The 25,178-nt window shown below is 32.2% G+C and overlaps 1 protein-coding gene, 1 long non-coding RNA gene and 1 pseudogene across 3 annotated transcripts in view; 2 read left to right on the top strand and 1 right to left on the bottom strand.

The window, feature by feature from the left end:
* The window catches only part of LOC143681614 (uncharacterized), a 60,042-nt gene that overhangs the window by 24,424 nt on the left and 10,440 nt on the right, over positions 1–25,178 (top strand). Inside the window, exon 4 of the long non-coding RNA XR_013174753.1 lies at positions 22,802–22,846. This is a non-coding gene — a long non-coding RNA (uncharacterized LOC143681614). The remainder of the gene's footprint in view (positions 1–22,801; positions 22,847–25,178) is intronic.
* LOC143681613 (transcription elongation factor A protein 1 pseudogene) lies at positions 8–818 on the top strand (annotated as a pseudogene).
* Positions 932–25,178, bottom strand: part of ZMYM2 (zinc finger MYM-type containing 2) — a 151,116-nt gene continuing 126,869 nt past the window's right edge. For both annotated transcript variants that reach the window (XM_077158794.1, XM_077158795.1), the window contains 8 exons: positions 23,781–23,906; positions 22,878–22,972; positions 21,568–21,736; positions 21,181–21,332; positions 11,455–11,569; positions 10,725–10,976; positions 10,300–10,420; positions 932–8,847 (listed from right to left, as the gene is read on the bottom strand). In XM_077158794.1, coding sequence (XP_077014909.1) covers positions 8,655–8,847; positions 10,300–10,420; positions 10,725–10,976; positions 11,455–11,569; positions 21,181–21,332; positions 21,568–21,736; positions 22,878–22,972; positions 23,781–23,906 — 1,223 coding nt within the window. In that variant the 3' untranslated portion in view covers positions 932–8,654. The remainder of the gene's footprint in view (positions 8,848–10,299; positions 10,421–10,724; positions 10,977–11,454; positions 11,570–21,180; positions 21,333–21,567; positions 21,737–22,877; positions 22,973–23,780; positions 23,907–25,178) is intronic.

The following is a 25,178-nucleotide window of genomic DNA, read 5'->3' as shown; positions in this document are numbered from 1 at the left end:
CTTGGAGGACAAGGTGGACTGCATGGCCAAGAAGATGGACAAGATGGTGCAGAAGAATATAGCTGGAGCATATGATTTGATGAAGGAGCTTAAGAATATTCCTATGCCTCTAGAATTACAGTCCATGAGAACTGGAATGTTGGTTTAATGCTACTTGCAAGCAGAGTACAAATGAAAAATTTACATCTTTAGCAAAGCCCCTCATCAAATCCTGGAAAAAGTTACTAGATGGACCACCAACTGATAAAGACTGAAAAAAAGAAAAAAGAACCTGTTATGACATCGTAGAATACCCCTGAAGCAAGAGAAGTAGCTTCGGTGCCAACGTAAACAGCAGAAAGGATCAGACAAACGCTCAAGATACTCATTTTACCTTTTCCTCGGGCACCAAGCACTTTTGATTTTGTACGGTTAAAGGGTAGGGAGATACTTGCTAAGCTTTCTGAATAGGAGATAACTACACTGCCAATGGACCTGATGAGGAAGAATTAGGATCTCAAGTTGAGGAAGCTATGAATTAAGGAATACAGACATGAAAATATGAAAAGTATGAAGTAGGATATCAAATCTCAAGGATGCATAGAACTCAAATTTGAGAAATGTACCATGTCCTCTTCACTTTATTTGCTAGAACAGACAGCAGAGGAAATGGCTAATGATAAGGCTAATGATAAGCTCAGAGATGCTGAAAAACTTACCAAAGTAGCCATCAGAGATTATCAAATGGCCAAAACAGGTGGAACCCGCCCCCACTTGTTCACATGTGGCAAACAAATAACTGTACTTACACGCAGGTACAGACCCATAGTGCTGATTAACAGATGACATTGTTGTCTGTAATGGACAGCAATTGGGAGAATTGGCAAGATGTCTGGAGCATTAAGAAAATGGATTTTGTAGTTAGCTTTAAAACTCTGCCAATTTTCTGACAATCTGAATTTTAAAGCAGCATACATCCCTTGGGTTATTCTGTTTTGAAAGCTCCCTTCCTTAAATGGTCTGTAGTTTCAGACAGCAGTAGGGAGATATAGTAATTGTATGGTATGTTTCAGATTTTTTTTTTCATTTTTATAAGTTGATATTTAACTTTTGGCACTCAATTTTTCTTCTTAAAGGAAAATGTTCCTTAACTTTTTTTTCCTTTTTATAGTATGAAACATACAATAAAAATGTTATTCTCCTCTGTCTATACGTAAACATCTTCCCATATTTGCATGTACCTGCATTAATGGCAATATAATTTTAGGTTTATCAAATATGGTGTGCATTCAATACTCTACTGGCTTATCTAAATTGTGTATAACACTTGAACCAGCATATGAATTGATTTTATTTATGTTCTCAAGCCTGGGATAATTAGATATCTTGCATTTCTAACTAATCATGATCATTTCTTGTACACGTTTATTACTTGTTCTTAGATTTTACTTGACTTTATTTTGCTGAAATCAGTTTGGATTTGTTGTTTTCATCTGTTTGACTTTGCAGCTGATTTTAGTTTTGCAGAAGAACCTGTCATAGTTTAGTATGGCTTTTCATAAATCCCTGCATAGGTAAAGAATGAAAGCTTCGGATCATTTTTATCCTTCATAGGAAGAGAGCTGGGAAAAAAATGTTATCATTTTACTATAGTGTAGTTAATGTAAACAGTTCAAGACTTGATTTTGATTTGAAAATCCAAACTGACCTAGGAGTAAGCTTAAGGATTGTATAAACTTGTGTAAAGCTGTGGTCTTTCCACATGGAGGTCGATGGAAAATATTTTTGTCCTGCGTCTTATTTGCTTATTTTCTGTTACATGCTAAAGGGTTGTTGAGCAAACAGGGTATGTGGACTGCAACCCAAGTTGTCTTATATAAACTCTTGAAATTTTAACTTTTTGTCTAGATGTGCATATTTGTCCTTTCAGGTTCCTTGAATGTGCTTGCTGCAGCGCATCTGAAAGGTCACTGTTACAGGCTGCTTGTTACAAACTCCACATTTTATCCTGCTCAATTTGCATTGTCAGACACCACTAAAAAGACCTCAGTTCATGCTTGGCACTCATTCCCTGCCCTCCTTTTCCCCATTTCTTGTTGCAAATTTCTTGTTGATGTAATACAGAAAACAATAGTTGAACATCCATGTTATGATGGATTTAAAAATCCATTTTTCTAGAAATTGGCACCCTGGCACCAGCCCACCTTTACTTTATAGTCAGACTAAACAATTGCACTGTCATTTAAAAAATAAAGTGCATTTCTGGAAAGAGTAAATTTAAGAGTTAAAAGTAACTCCTTTTTAAATTTGTAATTCATTAATTTTCTTGTTGTTAAAAAAACACCCGGGAGGTACATCTGACACTAATCCTCTCACAAAGATGGAGTTTCCCCTAGTGTGATCTGTGATCATGAAGCACCTGCAGCCACCTAGGGGAGGGCTTCCAGACTCTGAGAACATAATATATTGTCACCTGATCTACATGAATAAGAAGTACGTTTCCTGATACTAATACCTTTATTCTATGCTATTGCATTCTATTTCACTAAAAAATAAGTCTGTGGACCAATTTTGGGAATGCAGGTTTTTGCATTTTTAACCTAGGTGTTAAAATCTACTATATCAATCCCCAGGAGGTAGATCAGAAATCTGTTTTAAAAAACTTTACAATTAATTTTTAAATGTTTTATAAAATTTTAAGCATCACTATTAATCATTAAGCCCTAGATCCCAATCCCCTTGGGCCTTACAAAATGGAAGGTTACAGTAGCTATAAGTACTAGCGCACACAGAGAAAGTCATGCAGACAAATAGGGATAGAAACATCAAAGACAAGTTTTCAGAAGAACACCAAAAATTAGGCATTTCTTCATGGATAACAGATCATATTTCCTATGTTTCCTTTATTTTCAAAGTTCCTGAATTTAAAAGATATTTAACCATTGACTCATTCAACAAACATTTATCAATGCCTAGTATGTGCCAACTTTTCTAGGTGCTTGGGATACAGCAGGGAACGTATTCAAATTCTCTACCTCCATAAGCTTACGTTATAAAAAATAATAAAGAAGCCCTGGATTGCAGTCAGGAGACCTAAAAGCTGCTCTCACTAGGGTACGATCTTGGATAAACTACTCAACCTGCATATGTTTACCTGTATAATACAAGTGACTGTGCACAGTAAGGCCTCCTTATTCCACCACATTTCTTCCTTTCCCATCCTAAACAGACTGAAGTCCTTGAGAGAAGGGGCCTGATTATGGCCTATTATTGTATTCCCAATACCTAGGTCAGTGCCTGAATGAATAAGCACTCAAGTATTCGTTAAAAAAACATGACAGGACGGGTCACGGTGGTTCAGCAGGCAGAGTTCTTGCCTGCCATGCCAGAGACCTGGTTCCATTTCCAGTGCCTGCCCACGTTAAAAAAAAAAAAAAAGACAAGGCATGACATGTTTGCAACTATTCATCAGGGCATATCACATTTATGTAGAATACCCATTAGGTGCAGCATGTCTTGAGGTTTATTGCAAAATGTCATTTGTTTCTGAAAAGCTAATAAGCAAAATGTATAATCTTCAGTCACCTCTACTGAAACTAAGCAATTTTTTTAAAATAACGTAAATTCTATTGGTCAAAAATACATTTGATTAGTTCTCTTAAACAGGCCCAAATTCCTTATCCATAATTCTGAAATTCGAAAACTTGTATTTTCCTTTCGTTTGTGACAAAAACTGACCTGAACTAAGACTGACTGACCTTATCCCAATTACTATTAAGATCTGCTGTGTAGCTGTCCCAGATGCCATTGAGGGCGATGTTATATATAATCAATATTATCTTTGAAAAGGGGGAAGTTCTGAAATCTCAAACTCCCAAGTTCTAGATAGGGGCTTGCAGCATACCTATAGCAGCATAAACAAAAACAATAAAGTTGATTGAGGCCTCATGCCATAAACTATTGCCAACCGCTGACATCAATTTCTAACCACAAATACACCATCAAACGGAAAGGTTTCATTCTGCTTATAGGGCTAAGAACACACGTCTTAGAAAACATCTGAGAAATTCTATTTTCAAAAGCAATTGATTAAAAAAAAAATCCTATGGAACCTTGAGTATTCCATCCATTCTATATATCTTTAAAGTTGGATTACTCATCTTGACAAGTTTAGCTTCGTATCTTTTAAAATTGTCTCTAGTGCATGGTGAGGGTGCTTTAGCTATTCTTTTGGGTTCTATTTTTAACTGCTCATTGAGTTGGGCGGAAAGCCAGAGATAAGGACTGGTGCCATCAAAACAGTACCATTTAAAGGATAAAAAATTGTTCCACTGATCATTCCTAAAAGGGATAAAAGCAACATCAAAGTTATAAGAACCTAATATGTTATATATCATAGTGTTGATGATTCTGTATACGAAACCGCCCTAGTCCGTAATAGCTTATTTGGTATTTCAAAGTACCTACAAATCTACTCTGTCCTAAACTACCATGAATATATGGCTCTGCATGTTCCCAAGGAGTTTTATGTACAGCCTATCTTGTGACTTAAGCTTTCTCCTCATCCTCCATAACTACCATGGTTAGCAACAGTGCTTTGCCATGGAGTAAATATGGAATACAGGTTTGGTGAGTTTTGTGATGACGAATTTTCATTTATTGAGTTTACTTCTAAGAAGTTATCTGAGTAGGACCTGTAAAATAAGGGCTATAACACACTTTCAGTGTTAAGTCTATTTGAGGAAAGATCTTTCTCCTCTCCATAAAATGTTTTTAAATAAACCTCAAGGATTCAAACTCCAATCTGTAAAATTTACTAAGTCTCCAAAGCACAATACCAAATGAGCTCAATGTGAAATATCAGAGTCAAAAATGAATGCAATGTCTTCATTTTATAGATGAAGAAATGGGAACAGGAAAAGAATAACATACCTAATCTAGAGTCCTGAAAACTTTAATGTTAATTCACTGCTCTTTGCATTGCACTATATGAAAAAAAAAGTTTAGGTAGCATTTATACCTCTTACCCTCAAACGGTGATTACCATGATTTCCTTTGGTTGGAACCCACAGAGCCTCCAGCCTTCTCTGATTCTATTCTTAATTCTTTATTTACATGTTGAAATCTTATCTTCTCTTTGGTTCTTTACTTTCAAAAGGCTTAAACTTGTGAACCTATTAGTAATTAATTAATTAGGACACCATCTGCCTAGATTTTAGGGACAACTTCCTCTTGTCAAATTCATCACAAGAAGGGGAAATCAAAACCATTCTTTGGATGTTCCTTTAATACCTAGCTTTCAAGTAAAGAGAAAAAAAAGTTTAAATTGGGACACCACTTAAGGTGTTTCTACTCTCCAACCGAAACTGATGCAGCTAGCTTGTTTCAGATATCAAGTTCTAAATTTATAAAGTTTATGTTACTATTTTATCATTTTTAAGTAGACACAGAAACAAAAACGTACTTTTAAACAAGTAACACTGCAAAACAGCATTAAAACAGGTCTACTCCTAAGAACATACTAGAATGAAATAATTAAAATTCAAATAACTTCCAAAAAAAAATGACTAAGGGGCTTATTAAGGGGGAAAACCCAGAAATATTGTAATTTAGTTGAAGACATTTATTCTTTTAAAATATTTTCATGTACATTTTCATGACTGTTTGGTTTAAAGGGAACAAGATTATCCTACAGTCAATATTAACTTAGAACATAAAGTGACACATGTATAACATTACATTTTGGAAATAACTGTCGAAATGAAAAATGTAAATTTTTATAATGATTTAAGACTGTAAGATATTTAAGATCTCAGATTAAATAGACCCACATTGGTGTAGTATAAGCCTAAATTTTGCAATTTTTTGACTTTTCCATTACTGTATTTCTTAATACTACCATGCATAAATGAGTTATCCCATTCCCAAATTACAACTGGCCAGGACAAAGGGAAATCCAATCAGAAAAACAGTGACATGTCTGAATGCATAGTACAATACGTATCTTCCTCCTACCCCAATACGTTTAACACACTGGTTAACTTCATTAATGAAAGAAAAAACAAACTACTATTTAAATAAGGTCCATTTTCATGGCAAACAAGTATGTTGAGTTTCTTGCCTAGAAAAATCCTTTCGGTTACCTAATATGGTTAAAAGCCAAAGATATGTGTTGATGAAATTCAATTGCATGGGAAATCTACTTTTTTCAACATGTATATATGTATATATGTATATATATATATATATATATATATGTTTTTTTCATTAGTTCATTTTAAATGCCAAAATATTCTTCAGAACAGAAAAATATAGCATCTCTAATAGACATCTCAAAACTAGATTATATATACAGGACACTACAATCAGAAATTGCTGAGAAGCAAAAAGAAACTATCAATGCACTATACTTTTTTCTCAGCAGTCAGCTATGACCACACAAACTAAGAAGATTCAGGAATCAGTGAAATGTCTTCTAGGTACAGGAAGTTTCATAAAACAACACAATTCTCATAAAATAGATTTTTGTCTCTATTCCCCCTGGAATCAAGTCAGTCAACCCTTGGGTTGCAATTAAGACAGAGTTCTCTAAATCCTCAGTCAGTCAAAATCAAAATTATGTTAAGACATTTCCCTTTAGAAACACTAAACTTTACAAATAAAAGGAAACGCAAATTGCAAGGCAAGGTAATTAATAGTAGTACCATGCCAGAAATTTATAATATTTGGTAAAATATACAATAAGTGACAATTGGAAACAACTTTATTGCTCTTGATGGAGTATAGCACCGTTTTAAAGAATAAAAGATGGTTAGAGTTAACCACCTTTTAAGCAACTGAATTTATAGGAAAAGTGCTTAAACCAGTGGTTTGGAAAAAGGAAATTTTATATTATCTATTATAAATGTTGCCCCGCTTTTCTCATTAAAGAGATAATAAGCAATCTATTTCAGATTTGCAACTGCCAGTGGAATTACTAGTCAACAAATATACAGTCAAAAGGGACATAAATGTCATTGAAACTTATTATAAAACAAGTTAGAACATTATAAGGTAATTTTTAATGTCAAAAACATTTCAGATCATTATTGCTTAAATATACAGTGATTACACCTGTGCCATTTTCCAAATCATGACTAAGAAAACTTCTGTGTGCTAATTTTTATCCTAAGAGAGAGAAACACCTAAGGGATGTGTAAACATTGCCTAACTATTGTGGAAAATAGCCTGATTTCCCTCCAAGAATTTTTAAGAACTAATGTCACCAATTGGAAACAAAAAAACATGACTATACACATACTATACGAAGTTAGCCAAGATTTCTTCATAATGTGCAGTTTTTAGAAAGCAGGATTTTAAATAAATTTTTTATTCTAAAATAAAAGGTCCGAACGGATAAATTGCTATGCAGAAGCACAAAGCTTTTTTAATGCAATCTTCTATAAGAAGTAATTAAATTATAAAAGCCAAACAGTCTAACATTGAATGCAATTTCCTTTGAGATAGACTCTATCCATCAGGTTCTTTCATTGACCTTTAATCATCTGAAATATCAGAATTACTATGCTAATAATCTTCATAGTAACATGTGACACCATCGGATGTAAAGCAGCTTAACTTTCCAACAATTTCAGGAGTGGAATTTCTAAAAATAATTTTAGGTGTGAATGAGACATTTGGGAGCAGGCAAAAGAATTCTAATAAAACTGGTAAAGTTTTAAGAGTAATACTTAGGTAATAATGCAGCATGATCCATATTGCTAAGAGCAAAAAAAGGAAGAAAAAAAATCGAATCTGTGTAAATAAAGATTTCAGATACTTATGGATGACAGAAAATTTTTAAAAAAAAGAGAACTTTCTACTTTCATCAGACATTTTTACAGAGAAAATGTCTTGATGATCATGTTTTCAACTTATAGTCAATCTTATCATATCTCTCTCTCTCTATATATACTTATTTATTAGGGTGATGCAGAAAGCCACAAATGAGAAAAGGACACTAAGGTTTTAATATGGGGAACAAAAAATTGTTTTCACCAGTATAGATTCACATTACAGTACACCAATATTGACAGCATTCTCTTGTCTATTTTTGGTACAGAAGATGGTCTCTCTCTACATAACCTTGTAAGGCTTCAGTAACTAAAACATAAACCAAACAAACACCCCCCCAAACAAAACAAAACAAAACAAAAAACCCAACCTATTAGTTTACAGTTTATTTTAAAAATTCTGAAAGACACTGCAAGTTCTAAACTTTTAGTAGTGCTATCTATACACAACCACCTGGTTAAGAACCCAGTAAAACAGCCACCCTTCAAGGAAGCCTTGCAACAGCAGAGTTGTGCAATATGGATGATTCTTACTACAAGAAAAAAAAATTACACATGGCACATTCTCATTCATATTTTGTAATGTAAAAAGTTACAAACATACCTAATCAAATAAATAATAATAAAAAAAAGAATTTGAATGTATTTGTTAAGTATCCTAAGACTACATAGAATAATGGCAACTTTCACTCACAGATTATTTACATGGTAATACCCAGTGTGGGTACAATGCTACAAAACTTAAAATAGAAGAAGTAAACTTGAAATGTTTTCCATAATAAAGATCTAGCAGCATGACTATCTAATGCTGTTTTATCTCAATTGCTTCTGAAATGTTCCTTTTTAGTCTGTGTCTTCATCCAGTTCATAATTGTCTTTATCATAAATATCTTTTACTAAAAGAACCCGTACAAGCATATTTTCCAAGGTGTTTCGGTCCAGTGAAGTAGATGTGTACCAGACAGGGCTATCTGTAGAACTAGAGCACTCTGGTTGCAAATAAAAAACATCCATCCTCTGATTAAGGTTCTGTGGACTTTGGAGGATAGGAGGAGAGAAAAGAAAAAAATCAATTTCATAGTATATATATATATATATATATATGTATATATACACAAACTCCCCACAAGTTTTACACCTCTTTTAATAATTCTCATCCCACTAATCTACTATGTAACGAAACCATTTGCTTCACTACCTACATTAAATATAGTCATTAAAATATTTTGAAAATTAATTACTTTGAAAAAAGGAATATTTTCCTATCATAATTTAAATTTTATTTCAATTAATACGACACCATTAAGTGTTAACACACACCACTATTTTAATTCATTAAATTAAGGTTACCACTAGATATAACACACTGCCAATTATAACTTCAAGATGCCTCAACTTTAAAATGCACCCTAGTTTCAAAGATGACAAAATGTGAAAAATGGGTCTTCCTTTGTATTGATAAAATGGTAGTACATAAGACAGAAATGCTTACAACATTACACAATAGAAACTTAATTTTAAAAATACCAAGATAATACTGAGAAAAGAATTTCCAGCTAACAAACAGATACTACCACTGGAAGACCCCAATACTGCTGCCGCCAACAGGACAATGCCATGGTCAGAAATATTACTATCATACCAATATTACTATGGTATGATAGTAATACTGTTTTTATACATTCTTGAGGACTATCTTAAGGGGCCAACTTTAATTTATAAAACTGTTTAGATAAAGAAGTACATTCTGAGTGCATATTAACCTTTTGAAAAATTAGAGAGTGCTTACTTAAAATAATGGACAAGCACAAAATAAACTATGGACCCCCAAATGATTTCATTGATTTAATTTTTTTTAATGTCTTTTGGCTTACATTGGGAAAGCAGCAATAGCATAGTTGAAAAGCCCTTTCATTAATGTCTATTTTTCCTTCATTCACTGCTTCATACTCATCTCCACCCATCTATCCTATTTTGAACATAACTTTATACCAGGGATTGATTGGCAAACTATAGTATGTCACCTGTTTGTGTAAATAAAGTTTTACTGAATCAAAGCCACACCATTCATTTACATAGATAGTATGGGTGCTTTCTGGTGACAACAGAACTGAACAGATGCAAGAGAGACACTGTAACCCAACAAAGGTTAAAATATTTATTATCTGACTCTTTACAGAAAAATTGTCCAACCCTGCTTTACACAGTCATAGAACTGAAGTAACTTAAAAGACGACAGCTGTAGTAATTCCATTTGTAGAGAGTAAATTATTAACATACACTTGAGTCAAAATTAAGTATAAGGTGGGTATTTTATAACAATGGTAATAAAAAAGTTATAACTAGGTTTTAAAAAATGATAACAGATATTAAGTGGGAGAAAAGAGAAATCTAAAAAAGGATCAGTAAAAAAAATATCACCTTTTGGTAGAGTTAAATACAAACCAACTTACACTACCATGTCAAAAAAATTATCATTAACACTTACCTTTTAGACAAGTAGCATTCAAACATTTTCACAGGACATCTAGAAGGATTGGCTGTGTTTTCAATTTGTTCAAATACCGGCTCATCATCTTCATGTTTTCTTTTTCCAGTAGTAATTTTATCTTAGAAAAGAAAATTAAATAAATCTCCTAAGACCAGTCTTGAAGCAAGATAGAACTATTTAATCCTAGTGTCTATTATACCAAAGAACGGGAACACATGTGCTTCAGAGTTCTAATTCACAGTAAATGAGAACTTAAAATTTTTTAAACAAAACGAACTGAGATGTTTTTAAGAAGACAGAGGTTGTCTTATAGCTTATGAAAATGATAATACATAGGTTCTTAACAGGTGGACAGGTAGTCCATAGTAAAGTTTGGATACCCTTGCCACAGACATTTCCGAAATAAAAATCTGTTACACTACCTTCATTATCTGTTCCACATAAGGAAGACACTTGGTATCTAAGACATGCTTTGTTTTCCATTGTTAAAGGATTTTTTTTCCAATGCCTAAACACAGTGCCAAAGGAAAGTCTTAAGTGTTGTTCGACTGTTTTCAGGCCAAAATATTTAGTGTTAAAGTAGAACAGAGTGTTCAGTAGAGCTACTGGAGAGTGTGATCCTAGCTGTTTTATCCTCCAGAGATAATCTTCTTCAACTCGAGAGAATATCGACCCTTAAATAGAAATATTTAAAAAGAATTATAATAAATAAAACATTTTTCATTTAAACATCTAAAAATATATCTCTCTGAAGTAATAAACTGGACGTATGTTTCTTAAGAGCCCCAGAAAAGATTCTAGTGTAAATTTCTCTTACATCATTTTAGATACCTCAAGAAAAATGTATACTTTACAGATTTAAATTCTTTCCTAACCATTTGTTGCTTGTCCTATTGAGGAGCAGAAGCAAAACAGGTCACAATTCTTATACAGTTCTTCATAAATATTAACACTCTAAAATTATGCTAATTTAAATTATTAATTATTTGTAACATACTTTCTGTAAAAATAAAAATGCTATTATACAATTAGTAACCACTTAAAATTTGTTTTCTTTAATTACAATATATAGTCAATTCAGTTAAAATTATTTTGTACACTGTATCTTGGCAGGTAAAATACTATAAATAAGAGTCACAATAAGAGTATTACCATCTGGAAGTATGCTTGGCTGCCAACTTCGAAGTATTTTATTTAACTCTTGCTCAAATGTCTGATATCCTGGATCAATAAATATGTTTTCTTTTCGATTACTACCACACAAATACTACAAAAAAAGAAATAAAAAATATTCTTGAACAAAAAACAGCTAATTATAAAGTGAAAATATTAGTTGCACTCTGTATTTCTCAAGAAAAAAATAAAACCTATTAATTGTACCTACCAACACCCCAAAAAAAGGAAAAAGAAAAAAAGAATCTTAGTTTTAGTTGCCACTATTTATATACATAATCACAATATTGAAATTCCCATGTTTAGAAGAATAATTTATATATTTTTGTTCTTACCATAAAGCAATGGACATAATATACAATGAGGTAAATGATCCTGAAATAATTATTTTCAGCTGTGAATCTAGTGCCAAATGGAAAATAATTTCTTTGTACATTTAGAACCAAAAACTATTAGACTCCCAACATGGCTCTATTAAAGCACTTCCTAAATGAAGAGCCATAACTTAGTTCTTCTGAAAAGGCTTCTCTAAGCAAACCAAGATAAATGAAATGATCTGCTGCCTGACAGGACCATTTTTGTTTTTATAAAAGGAATTCCAGATATGTAAAAATATGTATTATTATTCATTATTGTAGTATGAGAAGCAATACCATATTCCTATTATTTCCATTAAAGGCAATCCCAATTTATAAACATTTAATCTATACAAATACAGCTGCCCTATCATGAAAGCTAGAGCAAAAAACAATCTAAGAAAACTTATGGTTTCAGAAGCAGAGGCAAAAGAGGCTGTCAAGTAGAGTAAGAACTTAAGGAAAAGGAACCCTGAAGAAAACTCCCAATTAGTTAGTACAAGTTAATCTAAACAATAGCAATTTTAAAAGTCTTCAATTATAAAAATTATTGAAGAGATATTTTATACTTTTTTCATTTATAAATTTTTAAAAGCTGGTATGTATTTTATACTTAGAGCAATTATCATTCAGGACTGGACATATTTCAAGGGCTGTTTTTTCATGGATTAAAAATGCTTTGCAGGGTAAAGGAGCACATTAATAGATACCTACTGTACTCACTTAAATAGAAGGCCTACCACTGTTGTTTGAGAAGTAAAGCAGGAAATTGCGTATAAGAGTTAATAGGTAGCTGAAAAATAGGTATTTTAAGGACTATTTTAGGCCATTAATGTGCTTGTGTAAATATTTGTCACTGAAATGCGAAATATGTATTGTGCAAAAAATGCTTTGGAGAAAATTTCTAAGCAAGAATCTTATTATGGCAAATTAAGAGTCAGAAAGTAGAATACAGGTTACCAGGGGCCAGAGCAGGAGTAGGAAATGCAGAGTTAATGCTTAATTGATACAGAATTTCATTTCGGGATGGTGGAAAAGTTTTGGTAGTGGATAGTGATGATGGCAGCACACTGGGAATTATATATTTGAATGTGTTTAAAAGGGAACATTTTAGGTTACATGTATGTTACTAGAATTAAATTTAAAAGAAATAGGACTGTACAACATACTGAACCCTAATGTAAACTATGGACTGTAGCTAACAGTACAATTATAATAATATCCTTTCATTAGTTGTAACAAAGATTCCACACTAATGCAAAGTGTCAACAATAGGGGGAGGGATAATATGGGAACTCTATTTTCTGCATGATTTTTTTGTAAACCTCTAACTTCTCTAATAGAAAAATATTAAAAATAAAAAGAAATCATACTAAGTGTAATAATAAATGTAACAATTTATAAAATTAAAAGAAATGTGGAGAATATAAGACATTCATAATTTGGGGTCTATCAGATATATTTAAGAGACTTTATTGAAGTCTCTAAAATTGCCTACATTATTTAAAAATGCTATTTGCAAAAAGTTTCATTAAAAATAATATATAACCAACCATTAATTTGGCTATACATCAATAGCTCTACACAGTAATTTGTGTTTCAATGATTATATTCCCACCTTCAGTTGCCTACCACCAGAAAAAAAAAATCAAGTATAATCTCCAAAGCCTTTTCCAATGTATTGCATCCAGCGTACAACAGGCACTTAACTAATGTTTGCTGAATAAATCACCAAAGGGAGAATTAGTAAAACTCTGAATTCACTACTGGGGGGTAGGGGGGACAATTTATTTTATTTAAGCTAACTTAGAGGGACCGCCACAATGTATTAAAAAAATGGCGAGGGAAAGAGAGCAAGGTGTAGAAAAGTGTACAATATGGCCCCATATGCTTATGTTGACAAAAGTTTTCTGTATTTCCTATGAATATTGCAAAAGACATAGATATACACATCTATTTAACTGTGATGGGTGAGGTAAGGGGATTAAGGGAAAAGGGTAGCCACAATGCCACTTATGTAAAATTTGGTGAGGGGGCATGTGTTCACATATTTCATAAAATACTTAGAAAAGAATGATCACATAATGTTGATGATGGTAATCTTAAGATTGTGAGATATCATGATTTTCTTTCTCCCTCAAACATATCCACATTATGTGACTATTTAACAATAATTATCATTCTTTATATAATCAGAAAAGAAAAATCTATTTTGTTTGTGGAGAAAGTGTTCTACTCCCCCTTCCAGACAGCATCAGCTCAGGAGTCATAATTAAAAGTAACTTCTTAATATACAAAACAGAAATGACTACTTACACTTCCATATACATTCATAAGACTTGCTCCTTGAAGACTTTATTCCCTTTCTAAACATATCTAAGAAAATCAAATTTCCTTTTCAACAGTATCTTATTATTATTGTCAGATGTGAATAGAAATAATAAAGGCAACAGAGAAAAATATGCAGTCTTCTGAAAATAACACCTACCTCTATAAACACCCTTAAAGTAACAGTAAGTAGCACTGATTTGGGGAAAGTAGATTTTAGATATCTTATCTTTAAATGAGTTTTAGTATTATTTGTAAAGCTGTTTCTAAATACTGTAACAGCCTTTGAAAACAATTAAACCTGTGAAGACATGTCCAATGATGAGGACAGTGAAACAATTTTCTGAAGAAATATTATTAGTACATAAAGACATCTTATTATCATTCATTATCCAATCAATTGAGCTCTCAAATCTAGAGTTCCATTTAGAGTTCTAAAACTCAAATAATCCATTCAATAAAAAAACAATTGGGGGGACCCAACTGCCTTAACATATTTATGAGGTCAGGCAATTCCTTTTAGTGTAAGGAAAATGAAAACACAACATATGAAAATTTGTGGAATGCAGCCAAACTAGGTTTTTTTTTCACTTTTCACTTTATTCATTTCTGTACTAAGAGTTTCTAATTAAACAATTTTTTTCATTAAGAAAAATTACCTATGCTTGTCTTTACTTAACATAAATAGCTGAGATTAAGTTATGTTAAATTTACTTTTCAAGAAAGAACATCAATAATAAAAATGTGTCAATTTAAATAAAGCATTTTGTACATACGTGATTGAATTTATAGCTCTCATTGACTATATACCAGCTTAAGGTTGTTAGAGAAAAAAGTACTATCAGTTCTTAGTCATTAAAAAAAGACTCTATATGAATAATAGCTTTATAACTCTTTGCTTACCACCAGCATCACTGCAAACTTGTTTAGTGGGCTAAATAAGTATGTGTGTTATATCTGCCACCCTACTTATATCATCTGTTCTCTCTAAAACCTCAATTTCTTCTAAGGCATCCAATTCTCAACCACTCCTCTATTCTGTCTGGGATGAGAAATGGATTGGGCTGAAAGGATGCTGAAGTATATTAAACCAGGCTAATTGCAAGACTGAGGTACTTTCTGACAGAGATGGTAAACTCTTCATTTACATTACCTACACTGCTACAAACACATTCACAATTTTTTAATACACACCAAGGTTGTCATTCCTTGAAATTGCATGTTATGTTCTCAGGAAAATAAGTCCTGACTAGGAAACCAAATATTATTCATGACATTTTTACCTAAAAGAAATTACTAATCTGTCCTGTTGAAATGACATAAAATCCAAATGAAAGTACAATAAACACTAAAATTGACAGTGCCATTTCAAAAAATCATTTAAAATCATTATCCAGTTTGTTTATGTTTAGAATATATTTCAGAATATATTTGAGTATATATACCAGACTATTCATTGTCAAAGTATAATTTCAAAGGAACTTAAGTAATCACTGCAATTCAATTCCAATAGTATTAACTTTTCTTCTTTTCTAATTCTTGTGCCAATTTTAACTTTTAATGTCTTCTGATCTTTGGAATATTGTTAAAATATTGGTTAGTAAATATATATCCCTCCAGCAATTCCAAGAATGGTAGCAAAAAACAGCTGTGGAAGAGTCAATCTCCTAAAACTGTTCTCAACAAATTCAACACAATGTAGGTTTGACGTTATATTCCCACATCCGGGAAATCTCTTCAGATCATTATAAACACCACACCTCAGCACTCCAACCGTTCTGTGCCCCGTCTGCGTGGCCAATTCAGTCTTCCACCTACTCCGACTGAAGTGAGATCTGGCTCCTTATGGGAGTTTTTGACTTTTCGGACACAGAGACAAAAAGTCAGAGTTGGGCAGCAATCCCGTGTGAGTGAAATGTCACAGGGAAAGCATTAGCAAGCCTGCAGGAAAATGTAAAGGCAACCAGCAGCATTTGATCGTGGAGCATTTGATCATGGACCAAACCAGCAGCATTTGATCGTGGAGACCACCTCTTACGACTGATATCAAAGAAGGTGTCCTTTCCCAGCTCCATACTAGTTCTTAAAGGGAAATTTACAGCTTTAATAAGTTTTACTAGAAAAGATGACAGGTTTACAGTCAATGTTATACACGTGAATCTTAAGAAGCTGAAAAAAGAACAATTTAAGAAAGGAAATACTAAAGATCACAGGGTGAATGAAAAAGTAACAGAAAAACAATAGAGAAAAATCAATGAAACTAAAAGCTGGTTCTTTGAAAATAAAAAAAAGTCGCATAAAAATTAAAAAATAAAACTGGCCCAATCTCACCAGCCACTTATTTTTAGCATTTTGAAAGCTAAAAACCATTCTTTTACATTTACAAGTGGTTATCTAAGTAGATGCATGGCAATATCCTAGATTTTTGCCTCTTTACCTACAAAGTCTAAAATACTTGCTATCCAAAGCCAACTGACACCAAAATCAAATCCTGCATATCCAATATTTTAAATATAGGCCAAGTATGCATCTGGTAGCCATTTAGAACCCGCCTACTTTGTATACCCCATAGGTAACATCTACTAACCACAGGTAACACAAACAAACCCTCAAACTGCTACTGCCATTTAGCACTCTTTGATCCTGAGACTTCCCACCTTGCTGCTGAGTGACATCATCTATACATGTAAGCCCCCTCTCCAATTGTTCTTTTACCTACCTCTATGTACCCTCAGCCTGTACCCCTACAAGGTAGTGACCTCAAACAACTGACTGAAAGATTGCTTGATAGGAGGAAGTTTTCCTTTCATGCAACCCTGTCCAAGTGCCACCCAATCAAGTTTATTATATGTTGCTGCCATAACCTGTCTTTTGCCTGATCAACCACAAAATCCTTAAACTCACCAAAATGTGACGGTGAATCATTTACCACTCAATCCCCAGAATAATCTAGGGTCTGGAACTCTGTAACCCTCAATAAACTTTTGTCAATATATTAAAAACAAACAAAAACCTGCTATCTCTCTCATTAAGAAAAGATTTGCTATCCCAGTCCTACTATGTATTATTCCAATAACAAATCCAGGCATAAGCATCACAAGAAAACTACGACCAGTAATCCTCCATGAATATATAAGCAAAATTCCTTAATAATATATTATTAAACCTAATCTGATAATGTATATAAAAAAAGGAAATATATAATTACCAATTAGAAACTATGCAGGAATGCAAAGTTTAACATCTGAAAATTGATACAATATACCATATTAACAGAATGAAGAAGAAAAACTATATGATCATAAATAGATGCAGAAAGGCATTTGACAAACTTTAGTAACGATTTATAATAAAAATTCTCAGTAACAAAATAATAAGTTAAAAAACAGTCTCAGTCAACAAGGAATAGAACAGTACTTCCTCGACCTGGTTACAGAAAACAACAAAAAAATTATATAGGTAACATAATACAAAACGGTGAATAACTGAATACTTTTCTCTTAAGACTGGAAACAAGGCAAGCATTTGACACTATAGAGGGGGGAGGTCCCAACAAATCCAATAATACAAGAAATGAGACATGCAGATTGGAAAGAAAATATCTTTATTTGTAAATGAGAAAACTGTATATAAAGAAAATCATAAGATATTAGTGCTAGAGGAAAATGCTAAAAGTATCTGACTTTGGGTAGTAATTTAAGCAGAACAGATATGAGTGGGGCAGAAAACCACTGTTCTTTTTTGCTAACCTTCTAGTTCCTTTTGACTTAATAAGTTATATATTATTTAGATACTAATTTTTAAGCATTTTTAAATGAAATTTCATACAGAACCCGAAAACATAACAAGAAGGAAGAGCTAGATTAAAAGAGTAACTCAAGCTTGATGTTGATGAGGTAACTCAACAGAATCCTAGTGGCTTTCTACATAGCACTTTAAAAATAGTTGATCTCATGAAAAAAAGTTAGAATGGGCAAAACAAAATTATCCCTAAAGATTGGGAGATTTAACAAATGAGTACGACTACTGAATAATTATATTGGTATTTCTTTCCAATCTCCAGTATTTTGAACCAGCTAGAAGGAAAAACTGGAAATTGTGGAATGGTTACCCAAACCAAACTTTAAAATCTGTTTTATAGCTACTTATTAAAATGTACTTTGAAATTTATTGCTTTTTTGTATATGTTATGTTTCATGATAATAAATGTTAAAAAACAAACTATATGTAACAACCATAAGACCTTGTACTTGCACTCTTACTCCAGAATGATAAAATCTTGTGCTTAAGTATAGTACATGGGCAAGGGCGGAAGGGGTTGAGTTCATGAATAATGGGTACAAAGTTTCAGTTTGGGGTGATGGGAAAGTTCTGGTCATAGATGGTGGTGAACATAGCACAATATTGTTAAGGAGATTGAAAACACCCAATCATATGCTTGGGAGCAGCTGAGATAGGAAAGTTCATGTTGTATATATGTTTCCACAATTAAAAAAAAGAAATATTAAACAGACAAAAACAACTAACTGCAATAGCTGATACTAGACTGGATCTAATAGTGAAGGAGAAAACGCCAAAAATGACATTAGGATATATGTAAAAATTTGAATGTTTGAAGGAAAGCTTTATAACAGTGTTAAATGCCATGTTAGGAAATGTATGTGGATGTATTAAGTGTTCAAATAAAGTGATGCATTTAACCTGATCTCAAATGTTTAGAAAATTGATAAATAGGTAGAAAGATGGAGAGATTGAAAGACAGATGGTAAAATATGGCAAATGTGACAAAATATTAAAAGCTGGTAGACTGAGTACCTGGGTGGTAGGTATGTAGGGAGTTTTCTATAGGGGATTTGCATTAATTGTGCATCTGTTCTGTTCATTGAAAGTTATTATAAAAATTATACATTAAAAAAACAGTTGATCTAGACAATAGCTAAGATGAAGAAAGATACATTTACTTTACAAAACTGTCCTACCACCTTATTTAGGCAATCTGAAATAGAAAACTGCACATACACATTTATTGCAATCCAAAATAGTAGAAAACTGCACATATATGTTTATAGTGTAAAAGGCACAGCAATCATCCAATTCAGTGAGTGCCTACAATGCGGACAGCACGGCATAAAACAAGAGAAAAGTAAATCCCAGCTTCTTTCTGCTCATGGGAGATTTACACATAATTAAAAAACTATTCTGAAACCAGAGAGCTGAAATGATTCCATTTACACGATACAATATTTTTCAATGTTATGCCTGCTTTTTCTTACTACTACTACTAGGTATAATAAAAGACAAAGGGAAAAACACATGCACAGATCTACAAACACCTAACCAAAACCAGCAGTCTGGAAATTCATTAATTTTTGAATTCACAGTATTTTGGATTTTATAGAGGAAATACAGGCCTATACATACAGGACCTATATACATAGTTAGATAGATAGACAGACAGATAGATATAGATACACACACACACACACACACATAAATATTCCTAGAGAGTTCTGGGAAAACAAGTTCTACTTGTTTGGAAATATTTCTATAGCAAATTCTATAGTTTAATATTCTATGGAACATTTAATACAACAAATGTATTAAATAAACAAAACAACTTCAAAACTCTTCAGGTCAGGTTTTACTGTCAAATGAGTTTTCCGGCAATCTGAAAGGGTAAAAAGAGCTTTTGATTTCAGAAGTTTTTGGATTTCGGAATGGTGGTTCTAAGCATGCAGCTCCAAATGCATGTACATCTATCAAAAACAAGTAAGATAAAACCTATTATATTTCTTCTCGGTTACTCCTGCAAAATATGTGACTGTCCTTGAATACATGGCAATTTAATATCACAATTCTCCCACCACCATTTACATAATTTCAGACAATAAATTTTTATCCTGAAGAGAATATGAATAAAATACAAACTAAGACAATGCTAGTTTTTCTCAGTAATTTACTTCAGTATTACATCTGTTAATATCATAACATTAAGTTTTAGAACTATAAATGTAATTACAAAGAGATTATCCTATTAGCAAATACTACATTTAAGAAATACATAGACTGTAAAGCTGCCATCCTTTCTGACTTTTGGGCCAAACCTGTTGAGTTTGTTCAAACTAGAAGTCATTGATTAAAGTTGATTTTCAAGTCTATAGTGGAAAACAGACTCACTCAGATTCAGACAGGTGGCTGAAGATTGTCTAAAACTCTCAAGAATGACAACCTATGTAAGATTATTCCCAAAAAAGCACTTAGTAGTTATATAGATAAAACTTTTTTTTCCCTATTTAAATGTAGATTATAACTCAGAATGTGAAACAGCTTTTTTTGCAATTGGTCAAGGTAAGAATGTTACCCTATTATCCATGATTTATTCCCAGCATACTCAAGTTTTATACCACCAAGCAAATATGAATTAACAAAAAGTACAACACAGCTGAATGCAGCCAGTCATGAATAAATTGTTAAATAAAGCATTCAATTCCTCTTGGCTCATGTTGGTCACCTAACAGTCTTGGAAAGGCTTATCACATCCTACTTATACATGTTGGGTCCAAAACTCAGGTTCCCTGATTGTTCCTTATACTTCCCTCTTTTCACAAGTTGCCTAAACTATTTTTATGATATATGCTATGGTAATCTTTAGCAAATATACAACTTTGTTAAGCCTGTTATAAAAGATGCATGAGTTGTGTGTAATATGTCCCTATCCCTATTTTCCCATTAATTCTCTTTCATTTTGGTACACAATTTGAGATCTTGAGAATTTCTGGGAACATATATATCACATTACAGCAGAAACATTTAATAAAAAGCAGCTAGGAAAATTCTATATACTATGCAAGGTTTTTCCAAATAGACTGAATTCTTCTTTGCTTTTTTCGGTAACCAAATATATCACCATGTTCCATAAAGCTACATTTAATAGTCTTGAAGCAAATGTTTCTTTCCAAGAACTACCTCAACCACTTTACATATTAATATCATATTCTAATATAGTCACCACATTACTAACCTCCTGTATTCCAAGACAAAGATAATAGATACTGTCAGGTGCATAATTCTCTCCATTAGGTCGTCGGATCTCATTCACAAAATGGGCTAACCCATAGTTAAGCTCAGCCGTGGTGTGAGACAGTAGATCCTCTTTTAGCTTTACTGATTTAGCTAAAAAAAAAAATAATAATAATAACTTACTATTTATTGTTCTCATTTTAAGAAACTTTCTGAAATTAATGTTTTCCAGAGAAGAACTTTAAAGTAAAATAAAATGCATCCTTAGCATCAGTTTTAAACACTTTCCAGCTATATTTATATCTTTTAAATTAAAAGTAGTTAATAACAAAAATCTTGATTTTTAAATAATTTAGGACTTAGGGGAAGTTAAATCAAAAGAACTTACGAGATTTTAGTTCATCTAATACCAGAAGATCTTCATCAAGTTGCCTAGTTTTGACCCAGTGCTTCCATGCATTTACACCATATGCATATTTGAAAGGAAAGCTGCATTCTGAATTGTCAGAACTATCATCATGAGACTGGTATCCTGATACAGCTTTTCTCTTTGCTCCCTAATAATAAAACACCATTGTAAAATCTTTTTTTAAGCCTACATTATTTCATTCCTTTATTAAAATCATTTCTCAACAACTGCTAATTAAAGAGGACTGTATATTTTTGTTTAGAATTGGCTGGTATTCCAAACCATTTACTGAAACACAACTATGGAATGCCCTATTTCTATGTAAATAATTTTGTACAACAAAAACATACTGAATACTGCTGTGAGTCATTAATAATGAGAAAAAAACATTAAACTTAATCTGGAATTTAAAAAGTCTAAATATTGCTGTGAGAGAAACTAAAAAATTTTTCAATGACCCTTTCCCTTTCTTGATATTACTGTCTGTAAAACAAAAGCTTTACATTTTGATTTAGTTCAATTTATCTATTTTTGTTTGTTTCTTGTGCTTTTTGTACCACACCCAAGAAATCACGTCTAACTCCAAATAATATTTACATCTATGTTTTAAGATTTTATTAGTGTTCACTCTACATTTTTTAGGTCTATGATCCATTTTGAGTTATGCTGTGAGACAGGAGTCCAACTTCATTGTACTGCATGTTCTGAAATCCTTTACAGTTTTGTTTGATTCTTTTTAGGGAAATTTGTGAAGGCCATTTCCTTAGGGTTTCTTTCGATCTTGCTTCAGGTTGAAAATTAGAAAAATAGGCAGTTCTTGATAAAAGAGTAAAACAATTACACCTGCTAATCCATTTACACTTGGTCTATCTGAAAAATAAAACTGTGTAGCACAATCTTCCTGTGTTTTAGAATACTTAATGGAGACCTGATATAATCAGTGTCCCCTGACCTCATTGATTAATTTCATCAAAAATAGTGGTTGAACTTTCAATTCTGGGCAAAGAATTCAATTTACTTCTTTAGCACTGTTTTATATTTCAACATTATATCAAGAAAAATTTTAAAGGAAATACTAAGTAGCAAAAATATTCACTCTTCTTCTATGAGGTAACATAACAACTAATTCTGATGCATTTTTGTTATTTAGAAATATATTACCTCTTAAAATCTTTTTCAACCTAGAAAATCAATTATCTTCCTATATTCTCAGGCACACCTGATCATGACTGTGTCCTTATGACTACACAGATATTAGGTAAGTGTAAGAATACTATTAAACTGTGTACCTTTTTTTTAGATCGAGGTCTGGGCTGTTCCTCATATTCTTCTCCAAAAACAGGTGGTAATAAAAATTCACTTTCCATATCAAGCTCCTCAGCAGCTGAAATCAAGTTGAAGTAAGTTTAATTTCAAATACAATAGGAGAGAAATATGTAACATAAACATAAACAGAGCCAACAAAGAACAAACCACAGAATGTATACAAGCACAGGAATATGGGGATAACCCTGTCTGGGGTAGGGAGTGAATATTTGCTGTATCTACCATGGTTTGTGAGCTCTGGTAAACCCTGTTTGAATTCTTAAAAATCAATCTGCATAACACACATCAACCCAGAATTTTAATGGAAATGTGAGATATCAGAAAAACTACCAAAACCTGAGATTCAAATTAAGCATAAATGATTTCAGTATAAATCTGTTCAATCTATTATATCTTTTTTAAAAAATCAAAATTTGTTTTATTCCACTCAATTTACTCATTAGCCAGTGACAGTGTAAGAGAATAATGGAAAATAGAACAGGTTTCTTTTATCACAAAAGCCCTGAAAATGCTTTTTTCCCTTTCAAGGTAATTATTAATTTTCAGAAATGCACCAATCTTTTAAAATTAAATACAAAAAAAGGGACAAAATTTTTTTACTCTTTTCTATATCTTCAAAACTTTCTACATCACTTTCAGAAAGTTTTAAGGCCCTAAGAAATCCTAAAGTCCCTACAATTCAAACCTATGCCTCATTTCAGAAGTTAACTGTTGAGTGAAGTAAAAAAAAAAAACACATGAAATAGAATAAAGGCAATGACATGAACATTAAATACTTAATGATCATAACCACAGTTAAGATGTATAACCAAATTTCATTACTACCATTCACAAGGAAAGAATAAAGCACTGTCTTATTTAAGTACCTCTGGGAAAATCTATTTCAATATCCAAATCTGGTTCATATGGTACATCAGGCATGTTGGACTGTATCCCTGGGTCAGAATTCTTCAAGAGATCTGAACCAATTATATCTGTTTCAATGATTACACCTGAAATCAATCCATAATATGATTATAGATTAAAACGGAAACCCCCAACAGTATCTACATTTAATCTGGTCAAAGGGAGCCATTTAATTATAAATGTAAAACAAGAACATTAACTTATAACTATTAACATATCACAAAAGTAAAAGGTATAGATATTTTAAAACGTAAACTACTATAAATTTTATCATTCTAACTCCAATAAATTTTCACTGGCTCCCTTCAATAGTTAAAAGGCATGCTTTGATAGTAAAATAACATTGGTATGCAGAATATTTCTAAAAACAATCTTTCCTCAGAAATACATTAATAAGGTGGAAAACTGCAATTTTCAAACTTTTTTTCCAATTTCCATATGGTTTTCCCACATCATTCAATATATGTGTATTTACAACTGCCTTCTAATTTCTGATCAGTTACTTTCAAATGTTTTAAATTGCAACCCACAGTAAGAATGTATATTATCCAGTAAACAGTATCCGTGTAATTGTGGAAGAAAGACAAAAATAAAAACACATGCACACATAATGAAAACAAAGTGTCACAGAACAATACCCTTTCTAGGAATGATTCACTCTATTTTTTCCTGTTTCACTTCATTTTTTACCTCTTATCTTTTTCAACCTAGAAAATCAATTATCTTCCTATATTCTCAGGCACAGTTTTTAAATAAAATGTTTTAAAAAACATTTAAGTAGTTTAAGTTTTTTAAGAAAAATTAAAAATACTCATTGCAATCCACTAAATTAATTTCACAATTCCTTAACAAGGTGCTTTACAAACACTGTCTCATTATGAAATACACAGAAAATGATCTGTGTTTATTATACTCTAGCGTAAAGGGGATTTAGGCAGCTCATGACAGAAATAGGGCTTTAGGTCGTATCAGAGAACCAAGGGTAGGAATAAATATTCTAGGACACTTAAAGCCTATCCACAATACACCCAACATAGTATAACATCTGTCAAGCATTGTCCAAACAAAAGTTAGACAAACCCTGGTTTAGATGATGCATTTTGGTTATATAAGCAAATAAAAATACATTAAGGGTTAACGGCTATAAATTTAAGAGTTGGAACATTATTTAAACCTTTCGCAAGTTTGTTTTTTTGTTTTTTTACAAGTTAGGTTTTTAAAATCTGTTCTCTATTAACAAGAAAAATTTCAAGTCAAATCTGGTTACAATTAAAACTAAAGAATTTTCATACTTTTCTATCACCGCGAAGAGAAACTGTACCAATCAAGCATCAATTATTTCAAGGAACTCATCCTTA

This window comes from Tamandua tetradactyla, chromosome 4, assembly GCF_023851605.1.
Source record: "Tamandua tetradactyla isolate mTamTet1 chromosome 4, mTamTet1.pri, whole genome shotgun sequence".
Lineage (NCBI taxonomy): Eukaryota > Metazoa > Chordata > Mammalia > Pilosa > Myrmecophagidae > Tamandua > Tamandua tetradactyla.
The sequence above is the reverse complement of the archived record's forward strand: the minus strand, read 5'-3'. Positions and strand labels throughout refer to the sequence as shown.